This window comes from Stegodyphus dumicola, chromosome 1 (assembly GCF_044657685.1).
Source record: "Stegodyphus dumicola isolate Sdum_Otavi_A_Nest chromosome 1, ASM4465768v1".
In the NCBI taxonomy this organism is placed as follows: Eukaryota; Metazoa; Arthropoda; class Arachnida; order Araneae; family Eresidae; genus Stegodyphus; species Stegodyphus dumicola.
The window spans coordinates 76532641-76550442 of NC_140768.1; the positions used below are offsets into that span (position 1 = coordinate 76532641).

A 17802-nucleotide genomic window follows, 5' to 3' on the forward strand; every position below is an offset into this window, starting at 1 on the left:
TCCAAAACTAGCTCTTATAGTAATAGTAAATACTTCAAATTCATTAAAATTAAAAGTATTTATTTGTGTATTTAAATGTTTATCTCATACCTTTCATTTTCAGACTAGACTTTGAATTTATTGATGATGAAGAAAACAATTGCTACAAATTAGATTTGGCAGTTTACAGGTAATGTACAAGAAAGAAAAAGTACTGCATTCTAATCTTCATTCAGTATTGAATACTTTGATTTATATGAAATCCTTTTTATCATTTCTTATAGTTTTTGCTCCATATAATGAAAGGTATCATTGCTATACACATCGATATAGTTGTTGTAAAATAAATATATTATTTATTACTGGCACTTCTAACTTCTAATGATTTTAGGTTTAAACTGCGTTTGTTTGTGCTATAATTTATAGTTAATGTAATGCATTTAGTAAAAAGAATTTTATAGTCTTATTTTACAAAATGTAACGCTACATTCAAGTCAGCTATCCGGTTACAAAAACATTTTAATGTTTCTTAAGTAACGAAGGACACCTTAATACATTTTATTTCTTGATTTTAAATTCCTAATTTGAACTATAAAGTGCAATGGTCGCTATCTTCGAACCTGCTTTTGATCCTGTTTGTACGTTTTCTAGATCGTTATGATAATACAGTTGATGCTAGAAAGGCAAGCCGTAACGTATTCGTATGACATCAAACCACGTATCTACTAAAATAAAAGTGTGGTGTAGAATGGTTCAGATTTATCCTCATTGGTTAATAATAAATTCGGTTCCCAAATCTGAAATCATTGTTTGCTGTAAATACCTGCATTATTAACTTTATGTGAGAATCATTTGACGGGGATTTATTTTGAAATAATGCAGTTTAGAACGATGTATTATAAACAGTAACTATTTTTCTGACAGAAATGGAAAATAACACAAATTAAAATGTAAGATTAAGCAACTATAGCAAATTAAAGTTAGACTATTGATTTCAATATTTTTATCTTACACATATTTAAAAAACCAGCTGTACTACGTGAAAGTTAATTTCCCTTCAAACGAACTGTAGAAAAATGCTGTTCTAGAGAGCGATCTTAATGTTATTAGTTCTAACTGTTCTTGCTCATTTTGTGAAAATTTAATGATAAAAGATCACACGCGCTCATGGCTGTGGATAACAACCTTTGAAAAAAAATATTAGTAAATAGATGTATGTATGTATAGAGAGAGAGAGCTTTCATTTTTGTGCTTATCCCAGCACCTGTCTTCATTGTTAACTGTCAGTCTCCTCTACCTAAGCCAAATTTATTCGAGACGCCTACATTGAGGCTACTTCAAAATGTTTCAAATCATAATATTTTATTTCTGCATTACTGTAAAATTTCACTAAAACCTGGACTTCGAAGCTTTCCTTCCTAAAAATGAGTAGAACAAGAAAACTATTTCAACAGCAAAATATTTTTAAAAAGCCTAAAAAGGAACTATTATGGGCAATGAGCTCTCGATTAGCCGGCAGCAGATTAACAAGGCATTGTCTAAATTTTCAGATTGTTAGTTATAAAACAATGGAAAATTTATTATCACAGATCATCAGAATAAAGCAAAATTCCTATTGGAATTATAGAAAGGAGAAGAAAATGTATGTTATAATTGGAGTGATAACAAATTAATGTAATAGTATTTAGATGCCGTTTTTTATCCATAGCGGTACATAATTTGGTTGTGCATAATCTGGAATATATAAACATTGTTAAATCACCGATATGAATTAATTGCTAAAGCATAAAAATAAAGTAAGCGCACAACCATTCAGTTGTCTGCTTCTCATCTTACACACCCATCTTACACAAGAGTAATCTTACACAAGATTACTCTTGTGTAAGATTGACACCCATCTTACACAAGAGTAATCAAAACAAAAAAAAAAATTGTTCCTTCGATTTTAAAGTATGGTCTTGTTTGGAATCCTGATTTAATTTACTTGATAAAATGAACCTATCGCCCAAATCTAACTACTCAAAAATACAGTTAAAAATTTAACAATAATTTTCTGTTAATTATAATATGGATTGCATTTTTTAAATTGGTTTAATCGTAATTTTGGTTTAACCACAGATTTCGTTTGCAGCTTTACCTAGGTTAACCTATAATCTCCTTCAATTTTAACGTGTGCCTAAGAAGCATTTCCTTAGGCTAGAAGTTCAGATCAACATTGCTTCAGAAAATAATAAATGCTTTTTGTTTCTGCTGTTGTGTCGAAACTATTGATGTTTAGACAACAGCGAGATAATGAGTTCAAATATTGTAACTAAATAATTTAAAATAATGGTTCTGGTAAAAAAAAGAAAGAAAGAATTAAAAAAAAAAAAAAAAAAGAAATTAGATCTTCCTTGTATCGAATTTTAGGTATCATTGCGCCCGTAAGCTTTTTCTTCCTTTTTAAATGTCAAATGTTCTAACAGAAATATTTATTTAAAATATATTATGGAATTTGTCAACCAGATAATAAATTACTTCATCGCGTTTCTTTTCTACCTTCAATTAGACTCGAAAGTATTTTTCTTTGCGAAATTATGTATTTCTGACATATATCTATCTATCTATCTATATATATATATATCTCTATATATATATATAGAGAGAGATATATATATGTATGTATTACAAGGTATTTTCCCCTCCTTACAGTATGCTTTCGTAGTGTAACGGCTAGCTCACTCAGTGCGTATTCGAGAGGTCCAGGTTCGAGTCCCGGCTAGGGCATTGTTCATTTTTCATGTACCTCCTGTTCCAAAACAACCTAATGTCTATACAGTGGCGCCCGAACTAAAAAGAGGGTGGATGATGATTTTCCACCATCAAGATTTGGCGATTTTGCCCCCTAATCCACAGTCGCCCTTTAAAAGGGGGAGTATATAAGGTATTTTCTCCCTCCTTCCAGTATGCCTTCGTGATGTAACGGTTAGCACACTCGGCTTGTATTCGAGAGGTGCAGGTTCGAGCCCCGGCGAGGGCATTGCGGATTTCTTTGATTTCTTGCTTCAAAAATCATAATGACTCTACAATATATTTATATAAAGATAAAAATTGTATATAATACACAGCTCATCTTTAACTTGCAATAACTCCTCAAATCTCTGTTTAAGCATCCTAATTTCCATCCTAAACATCCTAAACATAACTTTTAATAAATAACACTAAACTATGTCTTTTCAAAATTAATAGCTGTCATACGATTCTTATACAATGCTAATGTCGCGGATATTTACACAACTCTTCAACCAATAAAAATATTAGAATTTAAACCTTACGTAAATTAACCGATCGGAATAGAGTCAAGCCCAAACTAATTCATTGGATCCTTCCCTTTAGACAGATAGTTTTCGCGTGCTTTGTCGCAACTCAATCTCTCTCAGACGACCACCTCCGCAGAAAACCAAATCCTCTGGTATCGTGCTTAATTATCTCTGAAAGAGTGCATTGTTTCATTCTTGTATTAGAACTAACAGCGACTGAGGGAAAAAAATGCTTAAAATGAGAGTAAAAATATTTGACATAATAACTTTTTGGAGTTTTCTGCATATTTAGACTAGTACTGAATAACACTTGCTGTTAAAAATTTACAGCAGCTGTGTAATAAAATTTTACAGATATCTGGATTCTGCTCTTTTAGAAGCTGATGTGGAACCCAATTATGTTCGCATCAAAGTGAAAGGAAAAATCTTCCAGTTGCTTCTTCCTCAAGAAGTCCATCCAGACCAAAGCACTTCACTACGATCGCAGACTACTGGACATTTACTGGTCACTATGCCTAAAGTACGTCAAATTTGCATACGGAATTAAGGAATTAAGTGCATCATCTATGACGGAAATGAAATTAGAAGTTTGAAAAGATTTTTAATATTTTTCACTTGTGTTAACATTTACTGTGCTCACCACCATCCGAAGTCGTTAAACACTAGTAGTTTTACGTAGGTTATATTCTAGGCGAATAGGCTGATTGCATTGGCATTTTCATGGTTTTCTTCATGTGTAACGTAGATACGAACCAGTGTTCCTTAGAAATTCCTCTACGAAAGCGTTTCTTTCCTGAGGTAGACAGCCTTAGTGTGCTTTGTCTAATCGAGTAAACCAAACCAAACTAACATTTACTGTATTTCTGAAAAAATGAAATCCAAATGTTAAGCTTAGTAAGAATTTAGTAAGAAATAAGTAGTACCAGTAAAGTATTTAATCTTAAAATTCGAGTAATTTTAATGATTGTTATAAAGAATAATTTACATTTAAATTTTTTTAAAGCATTTACATTTTTTTTAAATATAATATGAGCTCAGCGCGGTTTTAGTCTAGTAAATTTTTATTTATTTTGCTCTAATGTGGTTTAAAATTAAATATTGTAATTTAGTTGGCGAAGATATTATTATTCGACGAAAATGTTTCTGGAATTTATATATGTAACACAGCTAACGCTTTCGTGGTTAATAACTTTGAGTTTTGTGATGCACATTTTGAGCCCTAAACTTTGCCAAATAAAAGCTAATTAACATAACTATCATACTACAACGAATGACTTTTCATTGATATTATTCAAGGGGAGTATAAACACGACTATCAAAGTATTTCAGTCAGTGAAAATAATTTATTTCTAAACTTTACTTAAAACGTATACGTCTGTTATCGTAAATTCACAATACATTACACGTATATACATTGAAAGGCAGCGTTAATTCATTTTAGCTTTTGATCACAGAAGGTATTCTTCTGTGCATTAATTGAACAATGATATCGCTTCAGAGGTGTATTAGTCCTTGTTGGCATAACGGCAACTCTGGCTTCGTTCAAGTTAGATGGTCTTTTCACACTCTTCACTCAGTATTGAGCAGAAGTGAGATTAGAGAATTGACCTGGCCATGGAAGCAATCCCGAATTCTAAATCCCGTTCTTCAAACCAATTTGAGTTCATTCGTACACGGTGACCAGGCGCATTATAGTGCTGAAAATGAGCATTTGTGTCAGGGAACATTGCAGCAGTATGTATTAGATTAAAGTCAAAGTACGTCATTGGCAACGATTTTGAAGTAAGCTTGTAAAGTCCTTATTTTGTTCAATCAACTATTTTCAGTTTAAGAAACTTTCCTTTCCCTTCTGATTTCAATTTTCTGCCAGAATGTAAATTTAATGACGTATATGCAAATTTAAGTGAGTTGGAAACAGTACTTAAGCAGATGTTTTTTAAGAATTCGAGGTAAGAGAGTTAGTTCAGAATTTATATTTGAAATAGCTCTGTAAGTGAACAGTTGGTGCTAGCCACAATTCTTTAGATTATATTGATATTCTAGGCTAGGTATTTCTGTCTGCAGCCAATTTAGAGGTTCAGCTGAAGAAGAAGCCAGTCGTGTAACCAATCTTTATCTTACTGTGATTGTACACTGCGAAAAAAAAATTGGAACAATTCTATTCTTCTTTTCTACTGCGCCGATTGACGAAATTCAACTTGCGTTTTTCATGTCTCGAAAGCGCGACTTAGGATATGTATTAGATTTATGCATAGCATTGTTCTACTATACATATTTTGACACAAAATCGGACTTTTTCCGAAATGACATGCCAGTTTTTTTTCCCATATTTCGATTCTACGATTCAAGTTATGCCTAAATATTAAATTTTGTAAAAGTTGGTGCACCATTTACGGAGAAATTCAAAACTTTATCTTTTTATTTATTTATTTATTTATTTATTTAGTTTCCACTGCGAATAATTAACTTGACGAAATTCTTAATTTATAGCAGCCTATTTCCTTTTCCTTTTTTTCACTGTAAACGAACGGAAAAAATTCATCGTTCATTGTTTCAAATAATTTTAACAAAGTGCGTAAGCCACATTTGGCGTTATTATCGCTTGTAACAAATATGCCAAATTTCAAAACGCGCCTCTAGATAAATTTACGTATATCCTAGAACATTTTGTATAAAAAACTCTATTTTCAGGTATGCTTAGAAATACATCTACTTTAAGATAATGGTAAAACTTATCTTAAAGTAGATGTATTTCTAAGTTAAAAAAAAATTTCGAAAAAAAAATTTCGAAAAATTTTTAAGAATTATTTAAAAAAAAATTTAAAAAATAAATCATAAAAAATAGGCGAATTTTATTTGGAATGAATTAAATTTCGAATTCTAGAAGAAGGAATCAAGTAAGTTTAATTAAAAAAAAAGGACATTAGTAAATACGAGTATATATCAAATTCAATTAACATTGAGGAGCTAATTTTTTAAAAACTACTGGAGCGATATTTAAAATACTTGGGAGTTTGGCATAATTTGAGTCGTAGAATCGAAATATGGAAAAAATGGCATCTGCTTTCAAGGCATGAAAAACGCAAATTGAATTTCCTCAATCAGCCCAGTAGAACGGTAGAACGAGAGATACAGAGCAGTATATATCCCATTTTCTGTTCAAGTTACTTAGCCACAAGTAGTAGCTAAATTATGAGCACCGAGTGAATGCGTTTTTGTTTAGTTAAAATAAAAAGGTTATTTTAACCTTCTGCTGTAGTCATCTCTTTTCTAAAACTTAGCGAGAATAAGCTACACATGGTCTTTGAGTAGGGTCTATTAGCTAATGATCCCGAAACACACTAGAAGACTCTACAAGCTGTGACAGTGACAGCTGTTTTCAAACATATCAAGGAACCCATGGTTCTCCAGGAAAAAACTTCACAGACCATAATTCCACGGCACCAGGTGGAAGAGGTGGTCAATTATAAGAGTCTATGAATCTATTCTGTTTCTACAAAATTCTCACCCTGTCATCTACATGACGGAGCAGGAAATGAAATTTATGAAACTCAGCAAATTTTTCTAATCGTCAGCGCTTCAATTTTGATGATCTTAAGCCCGTCTACAGGAGAATACATACTATATCTGGACAAGTCTCTGACTCCGCACAAGCGCTGCAGACTTGATCTCTTCAAGTCTGCAGCGCCTTTGCCAATCTCATCTACACAGGGAAACTATCTGGTGCGTTAGATACATGTTTGCGGCGCCTGCACTCGAGTCGTGATCGCTGCGCATAATGGAATGCATTGTCGTCTGAGACATATTTGGCAACACAGTAAAACTGTGAATGGAAATCACGTTTCCGAAAAACAATGGCGGCTACTCTCAGCGTTAAATTACTGAAAAACACAACGCGAATCTTTTAGAGTTTTTATTATTATTCTAAGAAATTTAATTAATTTATTATGCGATATTTCTGTCGGAACATAATTTCCGATTCATTTCTTTATGAATAAAACATTTTTTCACCTTGATACGAGTGATTTGCTATTGTAAGCTATACAGCGATGTATTTTTTTTACCTCAGTTGTTAGCATTAGTCTGCTGAAATAATTCTTCCTGTCGAAGAGGATTGCTATAATCTTCCGTTTCCAGAAGTCTGACAAGAAAGAAAAGCTTAATTTATAGTCTGTTTACATTTGATTACATTTCCCGTTTTCTTCTGTTAATAATTTGTCAAACTTTCGGTCTAGGTCTGACTAGCTTGATCATTTAACGCATTTACCAAAGTGTTTAAACTTTCCGGGAACTAGCAGAATGTAAATTCGAATACGGCTGAGCTATAGGGGGAAGATTCCAGCTAAATTAAAGTTACTTTGTTGGCTATATCTTTATTTGAACTGTGAAGCAACTATTTGCCAAGTTCAGCTGTATCAGTAACAACGCACAGGATGGGTGTCAACTCAAGAGCAGTATGTACAGTTGGCTATCCTAGCGCTTACAGAGTTTCGCCAATAGTTTTGGCGGCAACTCAAAATCAAAACGAAAAATTAAAACTGATCCTAAGTTGAATAATCAGCTGAAACTGCACAAAGATATTTTAACGCGTAGTTGTCTCTCGGCCATGCCACCGGCGAAAACTGAACGGCAATGCACTGCCGTAAAATAGCAAGCTTAAGTAACAGATAAACAACGTGGCCGAAAATCAGAACACGCTCTGTCTAAAATAATCCAGGCACCAGCTTAAATAATAGTCTTCTATCCTAATCTGCATATAATGCACGAAACTGAAATCTAGTTCTGGCAAGAAAGCGTGGGTTGACAGTAAGAACTATAGGAAATGTTTCTTCCAAAATACAATTAACTGCTAATTAAATTAAATAAAACTCTACAGCTATTTTCAGTTTTTTTTTTTTTTTTTTTTTTTTTTTTTTAACTGAAAATAATTGTTTTATTGCTCCTGTAGTTCTGTAATTAACAGAGATATGTTAACACAAAAATTATAAAAATTTTTACACGTAACATGATAATTTTACGCTATTTTGTTATTATGCATAAAATGTTATTATTTACGTTATTTTTATTATGTATAAAATTTTATCTCAATTAATTATTTACACAGTAATTTAATAATTATTGCATGAATGTAATTAGCCCAGAAGGACTATTAGTCTCAAAACAGCATTTTGCGTCGAATCACTAAAAGCGTTGAATCACTTTTCCAATTCTTGCCAACAAATATTATCGCCCTGTATTATATTTAAAGCAATTAAATAATGAAGAATTTATATGAATGTATGCATGTTTCTCACATTGTGGAAAAACATCGGTACCTAGAGTCATCAAATTTTCAAACTTAAGGATTTCAAAGCGACCAATGGCGACGTTGTACAGAAAAAACATTTTTATCTCCATCGCGCGAGACTGTGTAACGGAAATTCCAAAGATATGCCCATTTTGAAATTATTTTGCGATAATGCTCTTGAACTGAGTTTTATGGTGTAAATGCGAAGAACATCATATTTAATAAATAAAGGTAATACACAAAAAACAAACGCCCCTTTGAACTTAATTTAAAATCTGAAGCCTTTCAGTTTTCTTTTCTTTTCTTTTTTTTTTTTTTAATTTATTTTTCTATGTTTAAGTAGTTCTCTTGAAACGCTTATGCAGTTAATTAGAATTAAGTTTTGAATGCTTAAATATTTTTGTGTTTCGGTGATAATGTGCCTTCTTACGTCACTGGAATATTTTTTTTACCGTTCATTTTCAACACTTATTATTTACTACTTTCCGTATATTTTAATTTTTTAGGCAAATACAGTTCTAAGGAAAAGAGAGGTCACGGAGAAGAACTCTGTTGTTCAAGAGGAAGATAAAGAAAAAAGTAAATTAGATCCAAAAATTTAATTATTTTAATAGTTATATATTGTTTAAAATTTCTTTTGTGCTTTACTCTAGTCTTAGTTAAAAAGTAAGATTATATTTCTTCATATTATATTTCTTCATATTAACTCTTTTCCTTGAAAAAGTTAAAGGAATAACACAGCATGGATTAAAATTAATAAAAAGCAGAAGATAACTCTTGAGAATTTTTTAAAATTTTATTTTTAGCCTAAATGGCGTGAGCCAAAAAATGCTTATTAGTCTCAAAACGGAATTTTGCTTTGAATCACTATAAAAGTCTGAATCACTTTTCAAATCGTTGTCACCAAATATTAGAGCCCTGTATTATATTTAAAGAAATTAAATAATGAAGAAATGCATGTTTATCGCACTGTAAAAAAACAATACCTTGAGTCATCAAATTCTGAATAACATAGTCCTCCACTCGAACATGGGCACATGGAATTTGTGTTTCTGTCTATTTCATATTTTGTTAATCTTGAACGAATTTTTGATTAAAAAAACTTAACGATTTCAAAGGGAGCAGTGGCAATTCTGTAGGGAATAAAGCATTTTTATCTCCAGCGCACGAAACTGCCTGTCCGAAATTCTAAAGAGGTGCCGTTTTAAATATTTTCAGTTCAAAGTGGCGTTATCCCAAATGCTCTCGTAATGTGTATGTGTATGTAAATGAAGAAAACGTCCGTTTGCGCGTAATATGAAATCTGAAAACTTTCAAATTTTATTATTATTTTTTATTTCTTTATTTATTTTTTAAAACTGTCGCTTTGATTAACCTAAGCGAGGGACAGTAAACCTAATTTATTCAAAAAAGGGTGGAAAGGGATTGACTAAGTAAACCTCTCCTTCCTCTCTTCTTCCAAAACGCCATTACATGCATTAATGGGGATATCAAATGATGCATTAGTTAAGTATATGGAAAGCGAAATTTAAAATGTAAAGTTCGTAAAGATTGAAGAAAATCACTGATTATAGTACAGAAAACGGCATATCGAACGGATAATCAGGGTTAAAGAAAAGCACTAAAAATTAGCGGGATTTTAAAAGTATTTTTGGATCCTAGAAAGAAGTATGAATGCATAAATAGAATACATTATGTAAATGGAAGAGAAAAACCCTCTGTTTTGGTATCGAACAAAATTCTCCTTTAGATTGACGTTGACTGTACATGAAAACTCCATGAAATTGCTAAATCTTTCCCTATCTTTCTTTATACTAGATACTATATATATATGGTATATTGTACACAGAAAAAAGTGTGTGTGTTGTGTTGGGAATAGATGCTGAACACAATTGATAAAATCAATATTTATTCTGATATTTGATATTGAATATGATTCTGATATGATTCTGATATTGAATTTGATTCCAAAATAGCAGTTACAATTTCAAACACAACCACAGTTAATTAACCCAAGCTTCGATTTACATAACTCTATTTGCAATTCGTTAGCACTGCTGTCGTGGACAGAAAACAAAATCCCAAATAATAATCTTAGCTACAAAATTAATAATTTTTATACATATCCCCAAATACCTCATTAATATACCGATTCCCAATCAAATAAAAATAATGATATTACTCTAATCTTAAAATTAACTCATGAATAAATATTTATATATTAGCATTTAGTGTTATATAACCATCACTACTTGCTAATAAGGATGGTGACGAGCATTTAGCTGAGAAGACTTTGGGTATTCTGATTTAACCAAACTTAACGCAGTATCGAAAGCTAACTTTCCGGGAGTGAGACAGCACATAAAATCTGTCTTTAACATAGTCACCTATAGTATTTAACGCGGTTCGATGTAATTCATAGAGTGAAGCCGTCGATCGCCAACATGCTAAAATATCAGTTCGGTAAAGTCCCTTTATAATACGAAAAACAAAAACACAACGCCGGGATAATTGCACGTCATCAGCTGAAGCTAGAATTCGATATTCTGTGAATCATGAAGTTTCTTCATATACACTGCTCTGCAAAAGGTAAGAAACAGCATGTTTTTCAAAGATCATTGCAGAAATGTCAGTAACATTTAAATTCACAGATTATATACATGATAACAGTGGAGTTTAAGAAGATACATGAAAAACAATAGCTACCACTTTTATTTTATAGTAGAAATGAATACTTATATAAGAACTGGAGAAAAAATGTAAGTTTTGTTTACGAGTGCTTATCTTCAGTTGTTATTACGAAATTCGGTAACAATATCCATTCTATCAGTGTCTAGTAGAAGTTGTTTTCCCGATTAGTTGAGGTGGACGGAGATGTCAATTAGATGCATCACTGTCTCTCGTAGTGTGATCCACCGACTAAGGAATTAGTTTGAATCCGTGGGTTCTGTGCCTAGAAGACATGTACCAGACAAATTAAGAGTTATAACTCTTGTGGGAGACTGTTATTTAGCTCTTTCGGTCCGAAGGAGGAACAAGCTTACTGTGCCTCAGCTCATAGCAGATCATTTAATGGCAAAACGAAGAATTACAGCTACAGCAGCGCACAGAGACCTGCAGGATACAAGTCTGTAGGCAAGACGACCAGTTGTTTGTGTCCCTTTGGCCTGTTTATGTTGGGCTAGAGAACACGTCTCATAGACCAGTCAACAATGAACGTCTGTTCTCTTCACAGACGAGTCCATGTTTGCATTGGAGAGTGATTCGGGTCATCAGCTGATCTAGAGGGAACAACACACCAGAGGCAATCAATCCCACATTGTGAAAAGATACAGTTGCAGAGGAGGTGGTGATAAAATGGTTTGGATTGAGATCTCTCTCGGTGGTCACACTGACCTGAATATGTTCCATGGAGGAACTTTGACCAGTGTGAGATATCGAGACGAAATCTTTGATCAATATATCCACCCATATGCCGCTGCTGTTGGTCCTGGATTTCTTTTGATGGGCGACAATGTGCGACCGCACTGCGCTCGAGTTTCTGAAGAATATTTTGAGGGTCACGACATGGAGCGGATGGAATGACCAGCTCAAGACCTGAATCAGATAGAGCATCTTTGGGACTACCTTGGGAGATAGGTTTCTGCTTTAAGTCCTCCTCCAAGGTCGTTAGATGAGCTTGAACAAGGATTACTCCGTGTCTAGTCGTTGCTTCCCATTTCACTGACCGATAACTTAATTGACAGCATGGAACGTTGCTGCCGCCAATGTATTGCAGCTAGGCGTGGACACATTTCTTATTAGAAACCATTTTTGTAATGTTACGACTCCATTTTTCTTCAAAAAACTGTACTGTTTCTCCAAGACTGGATTTCTCTTCCAAGAGTGCAATTTTTTGGTTGTAATTCATATTTGTGTTGAACTTAAGCAACATTCTATGTCGCATTCATTAAAGAACTGTTTAGTGAACATGTCCTCTAAATTTCTTGTTTCTTTGTTACTTCATTTTCAAATTAGACACAAAAACATGCTGTTCCTTGACTTCTGGAGGACAGTGTACTTCGGAAACAGAAACACAATGCCGAGATAGTTGCACATCATCAACGGGAACCAGAACCCAATATTCTAGGTCGCTAAACCAGAAATCTGAATTCTGGTGCATATTTTTACTTCCTTCACTCATTTAAAAAGCATTCTGAAATTGAATTACATTTGTCATCGCTTTTAGAGTCATAAATTCGGTATCTTTTTCCTGTTACATACATCGTTGTAAGAACACCGCACAAATCGTCGCATTTTTGTCAGAGAGGATTTTCACGTGCGAGTCCTCCGCATTCTTCCTACTCTATATAATTCAGTTACAAGAGCCTGATACATTTTCCGTAATTTTACCATCCATCTGGCTCATCTTGAGGATCATGATAGCATGACTCTAGTTTCGTTCTTTCATTCCAACACCCTTTCTATCAGTTATTACCCACAATTCTTTCTTCCTTATTTTTCCCTTTTTCTTCTTCGTGTTGCTAAACTCTGAAGGAGAACACATGTTAGAATTTCTCCTTCCAGCATCTAGTTCACATTACACCATTCTTTACCATCTTTTTCTTCCTCATCAAAACAAAAAACGATCTTGAAAAAAAGCTCACCTTTTTTTTCGACCAAATCTTTGCTATTTAATTCCAGGCCTAATTATTAATTAAACGGCATGTTCTCATGCAACCACGCCTTTTTTTAACATAATTGGTCCATCGCAATTTACTACAACCTTTTTCGAACTAATTATAACAACATAGCAATTAAAATTACGCGCCGCACATATTTTCTACAGCGCCCCAAGAAATATGAGTAGGGTATTTTCCTTCTCTAGTTCGCCGTGGGAAATTCCTCTAGATACATCACGCACCGACAAAACGTTTCTTACAAAATAATACGATTGTCTTTTCTTCTGTTTGCTGTCATTTCTTTCTAAGCAGCCTGAAATTTGAATACAGAAGCTAAAAAGTATTTCCTATAAAAATAGATATTTGAATAAAATATGCAATTTTAATTATTCAGATAAATTTTATTTTCAGGTGAAATTTTGGAAGTTACCCCACCTTTAATAAATTACGTCGATAAAATTGTGAGAAAACCTGAAAAAGAATAAATTCGACGGAAATAAGATCTGGATTACCGAAGCCATAATCTGAATTATGTATAATTCGCTCAGCAGAAGTGATTCGATTTTATTAAATAAAGTGGTTTCTTTTCTTGTAACTTCCATTCTTTTGTTTGTTTGCCTTTATCATCCATCAAGAAATAAATATTTGCCATATTCTCTTCCGATGCCTTTTTAGTGATAATTACAGATTACTAATTTATAGTTTATTTTTTCAAACCCAGACTGCATATTTCGATATTTTTCTCCAGTTCAACTTGTGTTATTAGATTATTTTCAAATATACAAAAGCCACGTACTTAGCAAAAAGTGCAATTATCTGAAGAATTTGTGTCGGAAATTTTGCTAAGAATTCTGCAAAAATAACCATATACGGCAAATCTTTTCCTTCAGCAATCGATCCGAGAATGAATTAGAAGAAAGATCTTTTGCATTCGTTATTATATTTCTTATTCGAATAACTGATATTCATTATACTCGTGGTTTAAATTCAACAGGAGCCCACATTCTAAGTTTTTGAGTGAAATCTCAAGATAAGCTGGAGCACCAAATAAGGTGATCTCCGGTACTTTAATTTTCATTTACTTTAATTAGTTTTATCTCTTTAGGCTTTATTTAATTTTAATTATTAATTATTTTATTTAATTACTTTTATTTATATTTCCTGAGACCTTTCGTAGGCATTTCCATCTCAGAAAATAAGCCTTGGTAACATCAACCAATATTCGCCTAATCTGTGTTCTAATGGAAAAAGATGAAAGCTACAGAAAAGCCAAAATAATAAGATTATTTTAAATAAAACCTTGTAGAAACATTAGGTTAATTGGAAAAACCGGAGAGAGGAAAAGTTAACAAACCGCCTTCGCCGGGAATTGAACCACGGACCTCTGGAATACCGGCCCAGTGTGCAGAACCACCACACCACGAAGGCACGCCAAGAAGGTGGGAGAAATACCTTATAACCTTACACATCCAACTTATATTACTGCCTTCTTTTACCATAAAGTTCTGTTGGTCATTAAAACTTGCAAATTATTCTGCAGAAACTGTTAAGCTCTCGCTACTTGATATTCTCCCTTTCCTAGATTAAAATGTAGTACATATTTTAAACAGCAGTCATTTAAAAGGCGTTTCAACTGATAATGTCGTACAGAAAAACAAAAACAGTTTTCGGTGGCATGATACTAGATTAACACAAATGCGTTCCATTTCGCTTTATTTCGTCAAAGAATACAAGCGGCATTCGTTAAATTAATTTACTTCACCAATCATTTCCTATTGTCGTTTAGCCCACCAGCGGCCGAGCGGTAAAGACGCTGAACATTGGTAGTTTGGTCAGAGGTTCGAATCCTACGAACGGGCTGGCTGCATGGGCGTTTTCGTGGTTTTCTCCATGTGTAACGTGTATACGAGCCAATTTCCCTTAGAAAGTCCTCCACGAAGGCATCCCTCCCCTTAGGCAGATAGCCCTCGTGTGCTTTGCCATAACTGAATAATCCAATCCAATCCAATCCTATTGTCGTTTAGGAAAAATTAAAAAAAAAAAAAAAAATGAGACCATCCACCTCTTTTAGCCACTCTTGTCTTTTAATATACTCCTTTAAAGAAGCTGAATATAAAATCAGATTAAGGTTGACATCCCTCACTGCGCGACATGTGATTTTTACTCTGTGATTTGTCTGAGTTTTAGGAAATGGCTGGCATTTTTTTCTGTGGATAGCGAAATGTTATCTGACCTACGTACCCTATATAAGATCATGCAGATGATGCAATAGCCAGGAAAGCTTTTCCTACAGCTATTAACAAACATTCAGACAATAAAGTCATGGATTCAGCGGATGCTGAATTGTCGGAAAAAGAATCTCCTGATGCTGAACCTTTAAAGCACAAACCTGGGCTTGCGCAACTGCCAAAAGATCGAAACCTCACTCATGAAGAAGCCACGGAACTTCCTAATATGAAAGAAGTGATAAGTGACGGAGGACGTTGGTACCGTCCCTTTACCTTAATGGTTAATCAGTACAGCACCACGTCCGCCATTATCTAGAGCCGCCGATGGGGTTCGCTGCCGTCCAACTGCCCGGGTCCCAGTGTTTGTTGATATCTGAGAAAAATATAAGTACATGGCCATGCGTTACGTTACTAATGATTCAATTATAATACATTTAAAAACTAATTTTGCAGCAGTGCACTATATATTATGATACTGATTTATGCAATTCATACATTACCAATTATACAATTTCAATACATTACAATACTAATTATGCAGTACACACATAGACTTTATAGTGTATGTTACGAAAGTGAATAATAGAAACATTACCAATTATACAATTAATATATATTACAATACTAATTATGCAGTACACATATAGACTTTACAGTGTATGTTACGAAACTGAATAATAGAAACATTACCAATTATACAATTATTATACACTACAATACTAATTATGCAGTGCACTCATTATGCAACACTGCCGCATTGTATCCCTGATAGTGCACGTAGTACTCCTGATAGTGCACGTAGTACTCCTGATAGTGCACGTAGTACTCCTGAAAGTGCACACGCAATGCAGCTCTAATATGAAAGAAGCTGAACATATATCTGTTCATCGTGATAAACTTGTAAATGTCCGTCATCAACGTGCTAGTAGGCCCACCAGCTGCCAAGTGGTGGCCCACTGACACTGAGCTAACTGCAGGGCGATGGCCTACTAGCTAAGTCGTTCAACACTGGTAGCTCGGTTTCGGACTCGGATCCCAGCGAATGGGCTGACTGAATTGCCGTTTTCGTGTTTTTCTCTATTTGTAACGTGTATATAAGACAATTCCCTTATAAAGTCCGCCACAAAGGCATCCCTTCCTTTAGGCAGATAGCTCTCGAGTACTTTTCCATAATTAAATAAAACGAAAAACAACCGACAGGGTGCTACGAAATTATGGAGTACTCCTACTAGAACTACTAAAACAAAAGCTACTGAAGAATTTTCTCCTGTTATTTCTCACGATAACGCCTTTGCTGCCCTCATCATAGACGATGATGCTGTAAAGATTGAAATAGATGAGCCTCTAGTTCCCGTGCCTGACAATAAGGAAAGACTACCTCAAGTCATCTACCCCGATCACAAGTTAGCTGGAAAGAGATAAGATCGCTCTTTTCGCAAAACGGTATAAATGACTACACCGCTACCCTCCAGAGATGACAGCAAGATTATAAGATCTTTCTCCCGTCTTCTTAGCATGCCTTCGTGATGTAGTGGTCAGCACGCTCCGCGCGTTTTCGAGAGGTCCATGGTTCGAGTCCCGGTGAGGGCATTGCTCATTTTTCATCTCTCCTGATTCGAAATAAACTAACGTCTCTACAGTGGCTCCCAAACTAAAAAAGGTGTTGGATTATGATTCTTTACCCCCAGGATTTGGCGACTGTGTCTCCTAATCCCCAGTCGCCCTTTAAAAGGGGAAGTATCTAAAGTATTTCTCCCGCTTTCTTAGCATGCCTTCATGATGTAGTCATCAGCACACTCAGCGCGTATTCGAGAGGTCCGGGATTCGAGTCCGGGCGATAGCATTGCACATTTTTATCTCTCCTGCTTCAAAAATCCTAATGTCTCTACAAGTTGACTTAACTTGGAGCTTAATGCGTGATAGGGCGTTGGTCTGCCTGATGATTAAAGCAATTCAGTTTATCCCATTTAGAACAAAACGTGATAGTAGGAAATCAGATGCTACGATTAAAGTGGCCATCAGAGAACTCCCATTTGAAGCTGATGTTCGAGAAATAATATGAGAATTTGTGAATTTGGCTTCGCACTTACGAACGACTAGGAAGACTCAATGAGGGTCTATGATGCTTCCTGTTTTCTTCGCTTAATACGGATAGTTAAGTTAAACACACGGATACTGGCCGGAAGATTTTTTCGTTTAAGAAGCTTCTGAATCAGAATATTAACATCAAAAGATACTTCCCAGGTAAAAACCCCATGATCTGCTTTCTATGTCAGCGTTTTGGTCATGCTCAGATTGGCTGCAATAACTGACCTAGATGTTTTAAGTGCGAGAAGTATCATTTAACT

At 34.3% G+C, this 17802-nt stretch overlaps 1 protein-coding gene across 1 annotated transcript in view; it reads left to right on the top strand.

The window, feature by feature from the left end:
- tilB (touch insensitive larva B) overlaps positions 1-13812 on the top strand; it is a 37152-nt gene extending 23340 nt beyond the window's left edge. Inside the window, exons 12-15 of the mRNA XM_035361677.2 lie at positions 104-169; positions 3633-3798; positions 9072-9144; positions 13638-13812. Coding sequence (XP_035217568.1) covers positions 104-169; positions 3633-3798; positions 9072-9144; positions 13638-13711 — 379 coding nt within the window. The 3' untranslated portion in view covers positions 13712-13812. The remainder of the gene's footprint in view (positions 1-103; positions 170-3632; positions 3799-9071; positions 9145-13637) is intronic.
- Positions 13813-17802: the final 3990 nt, after the last annotated feature.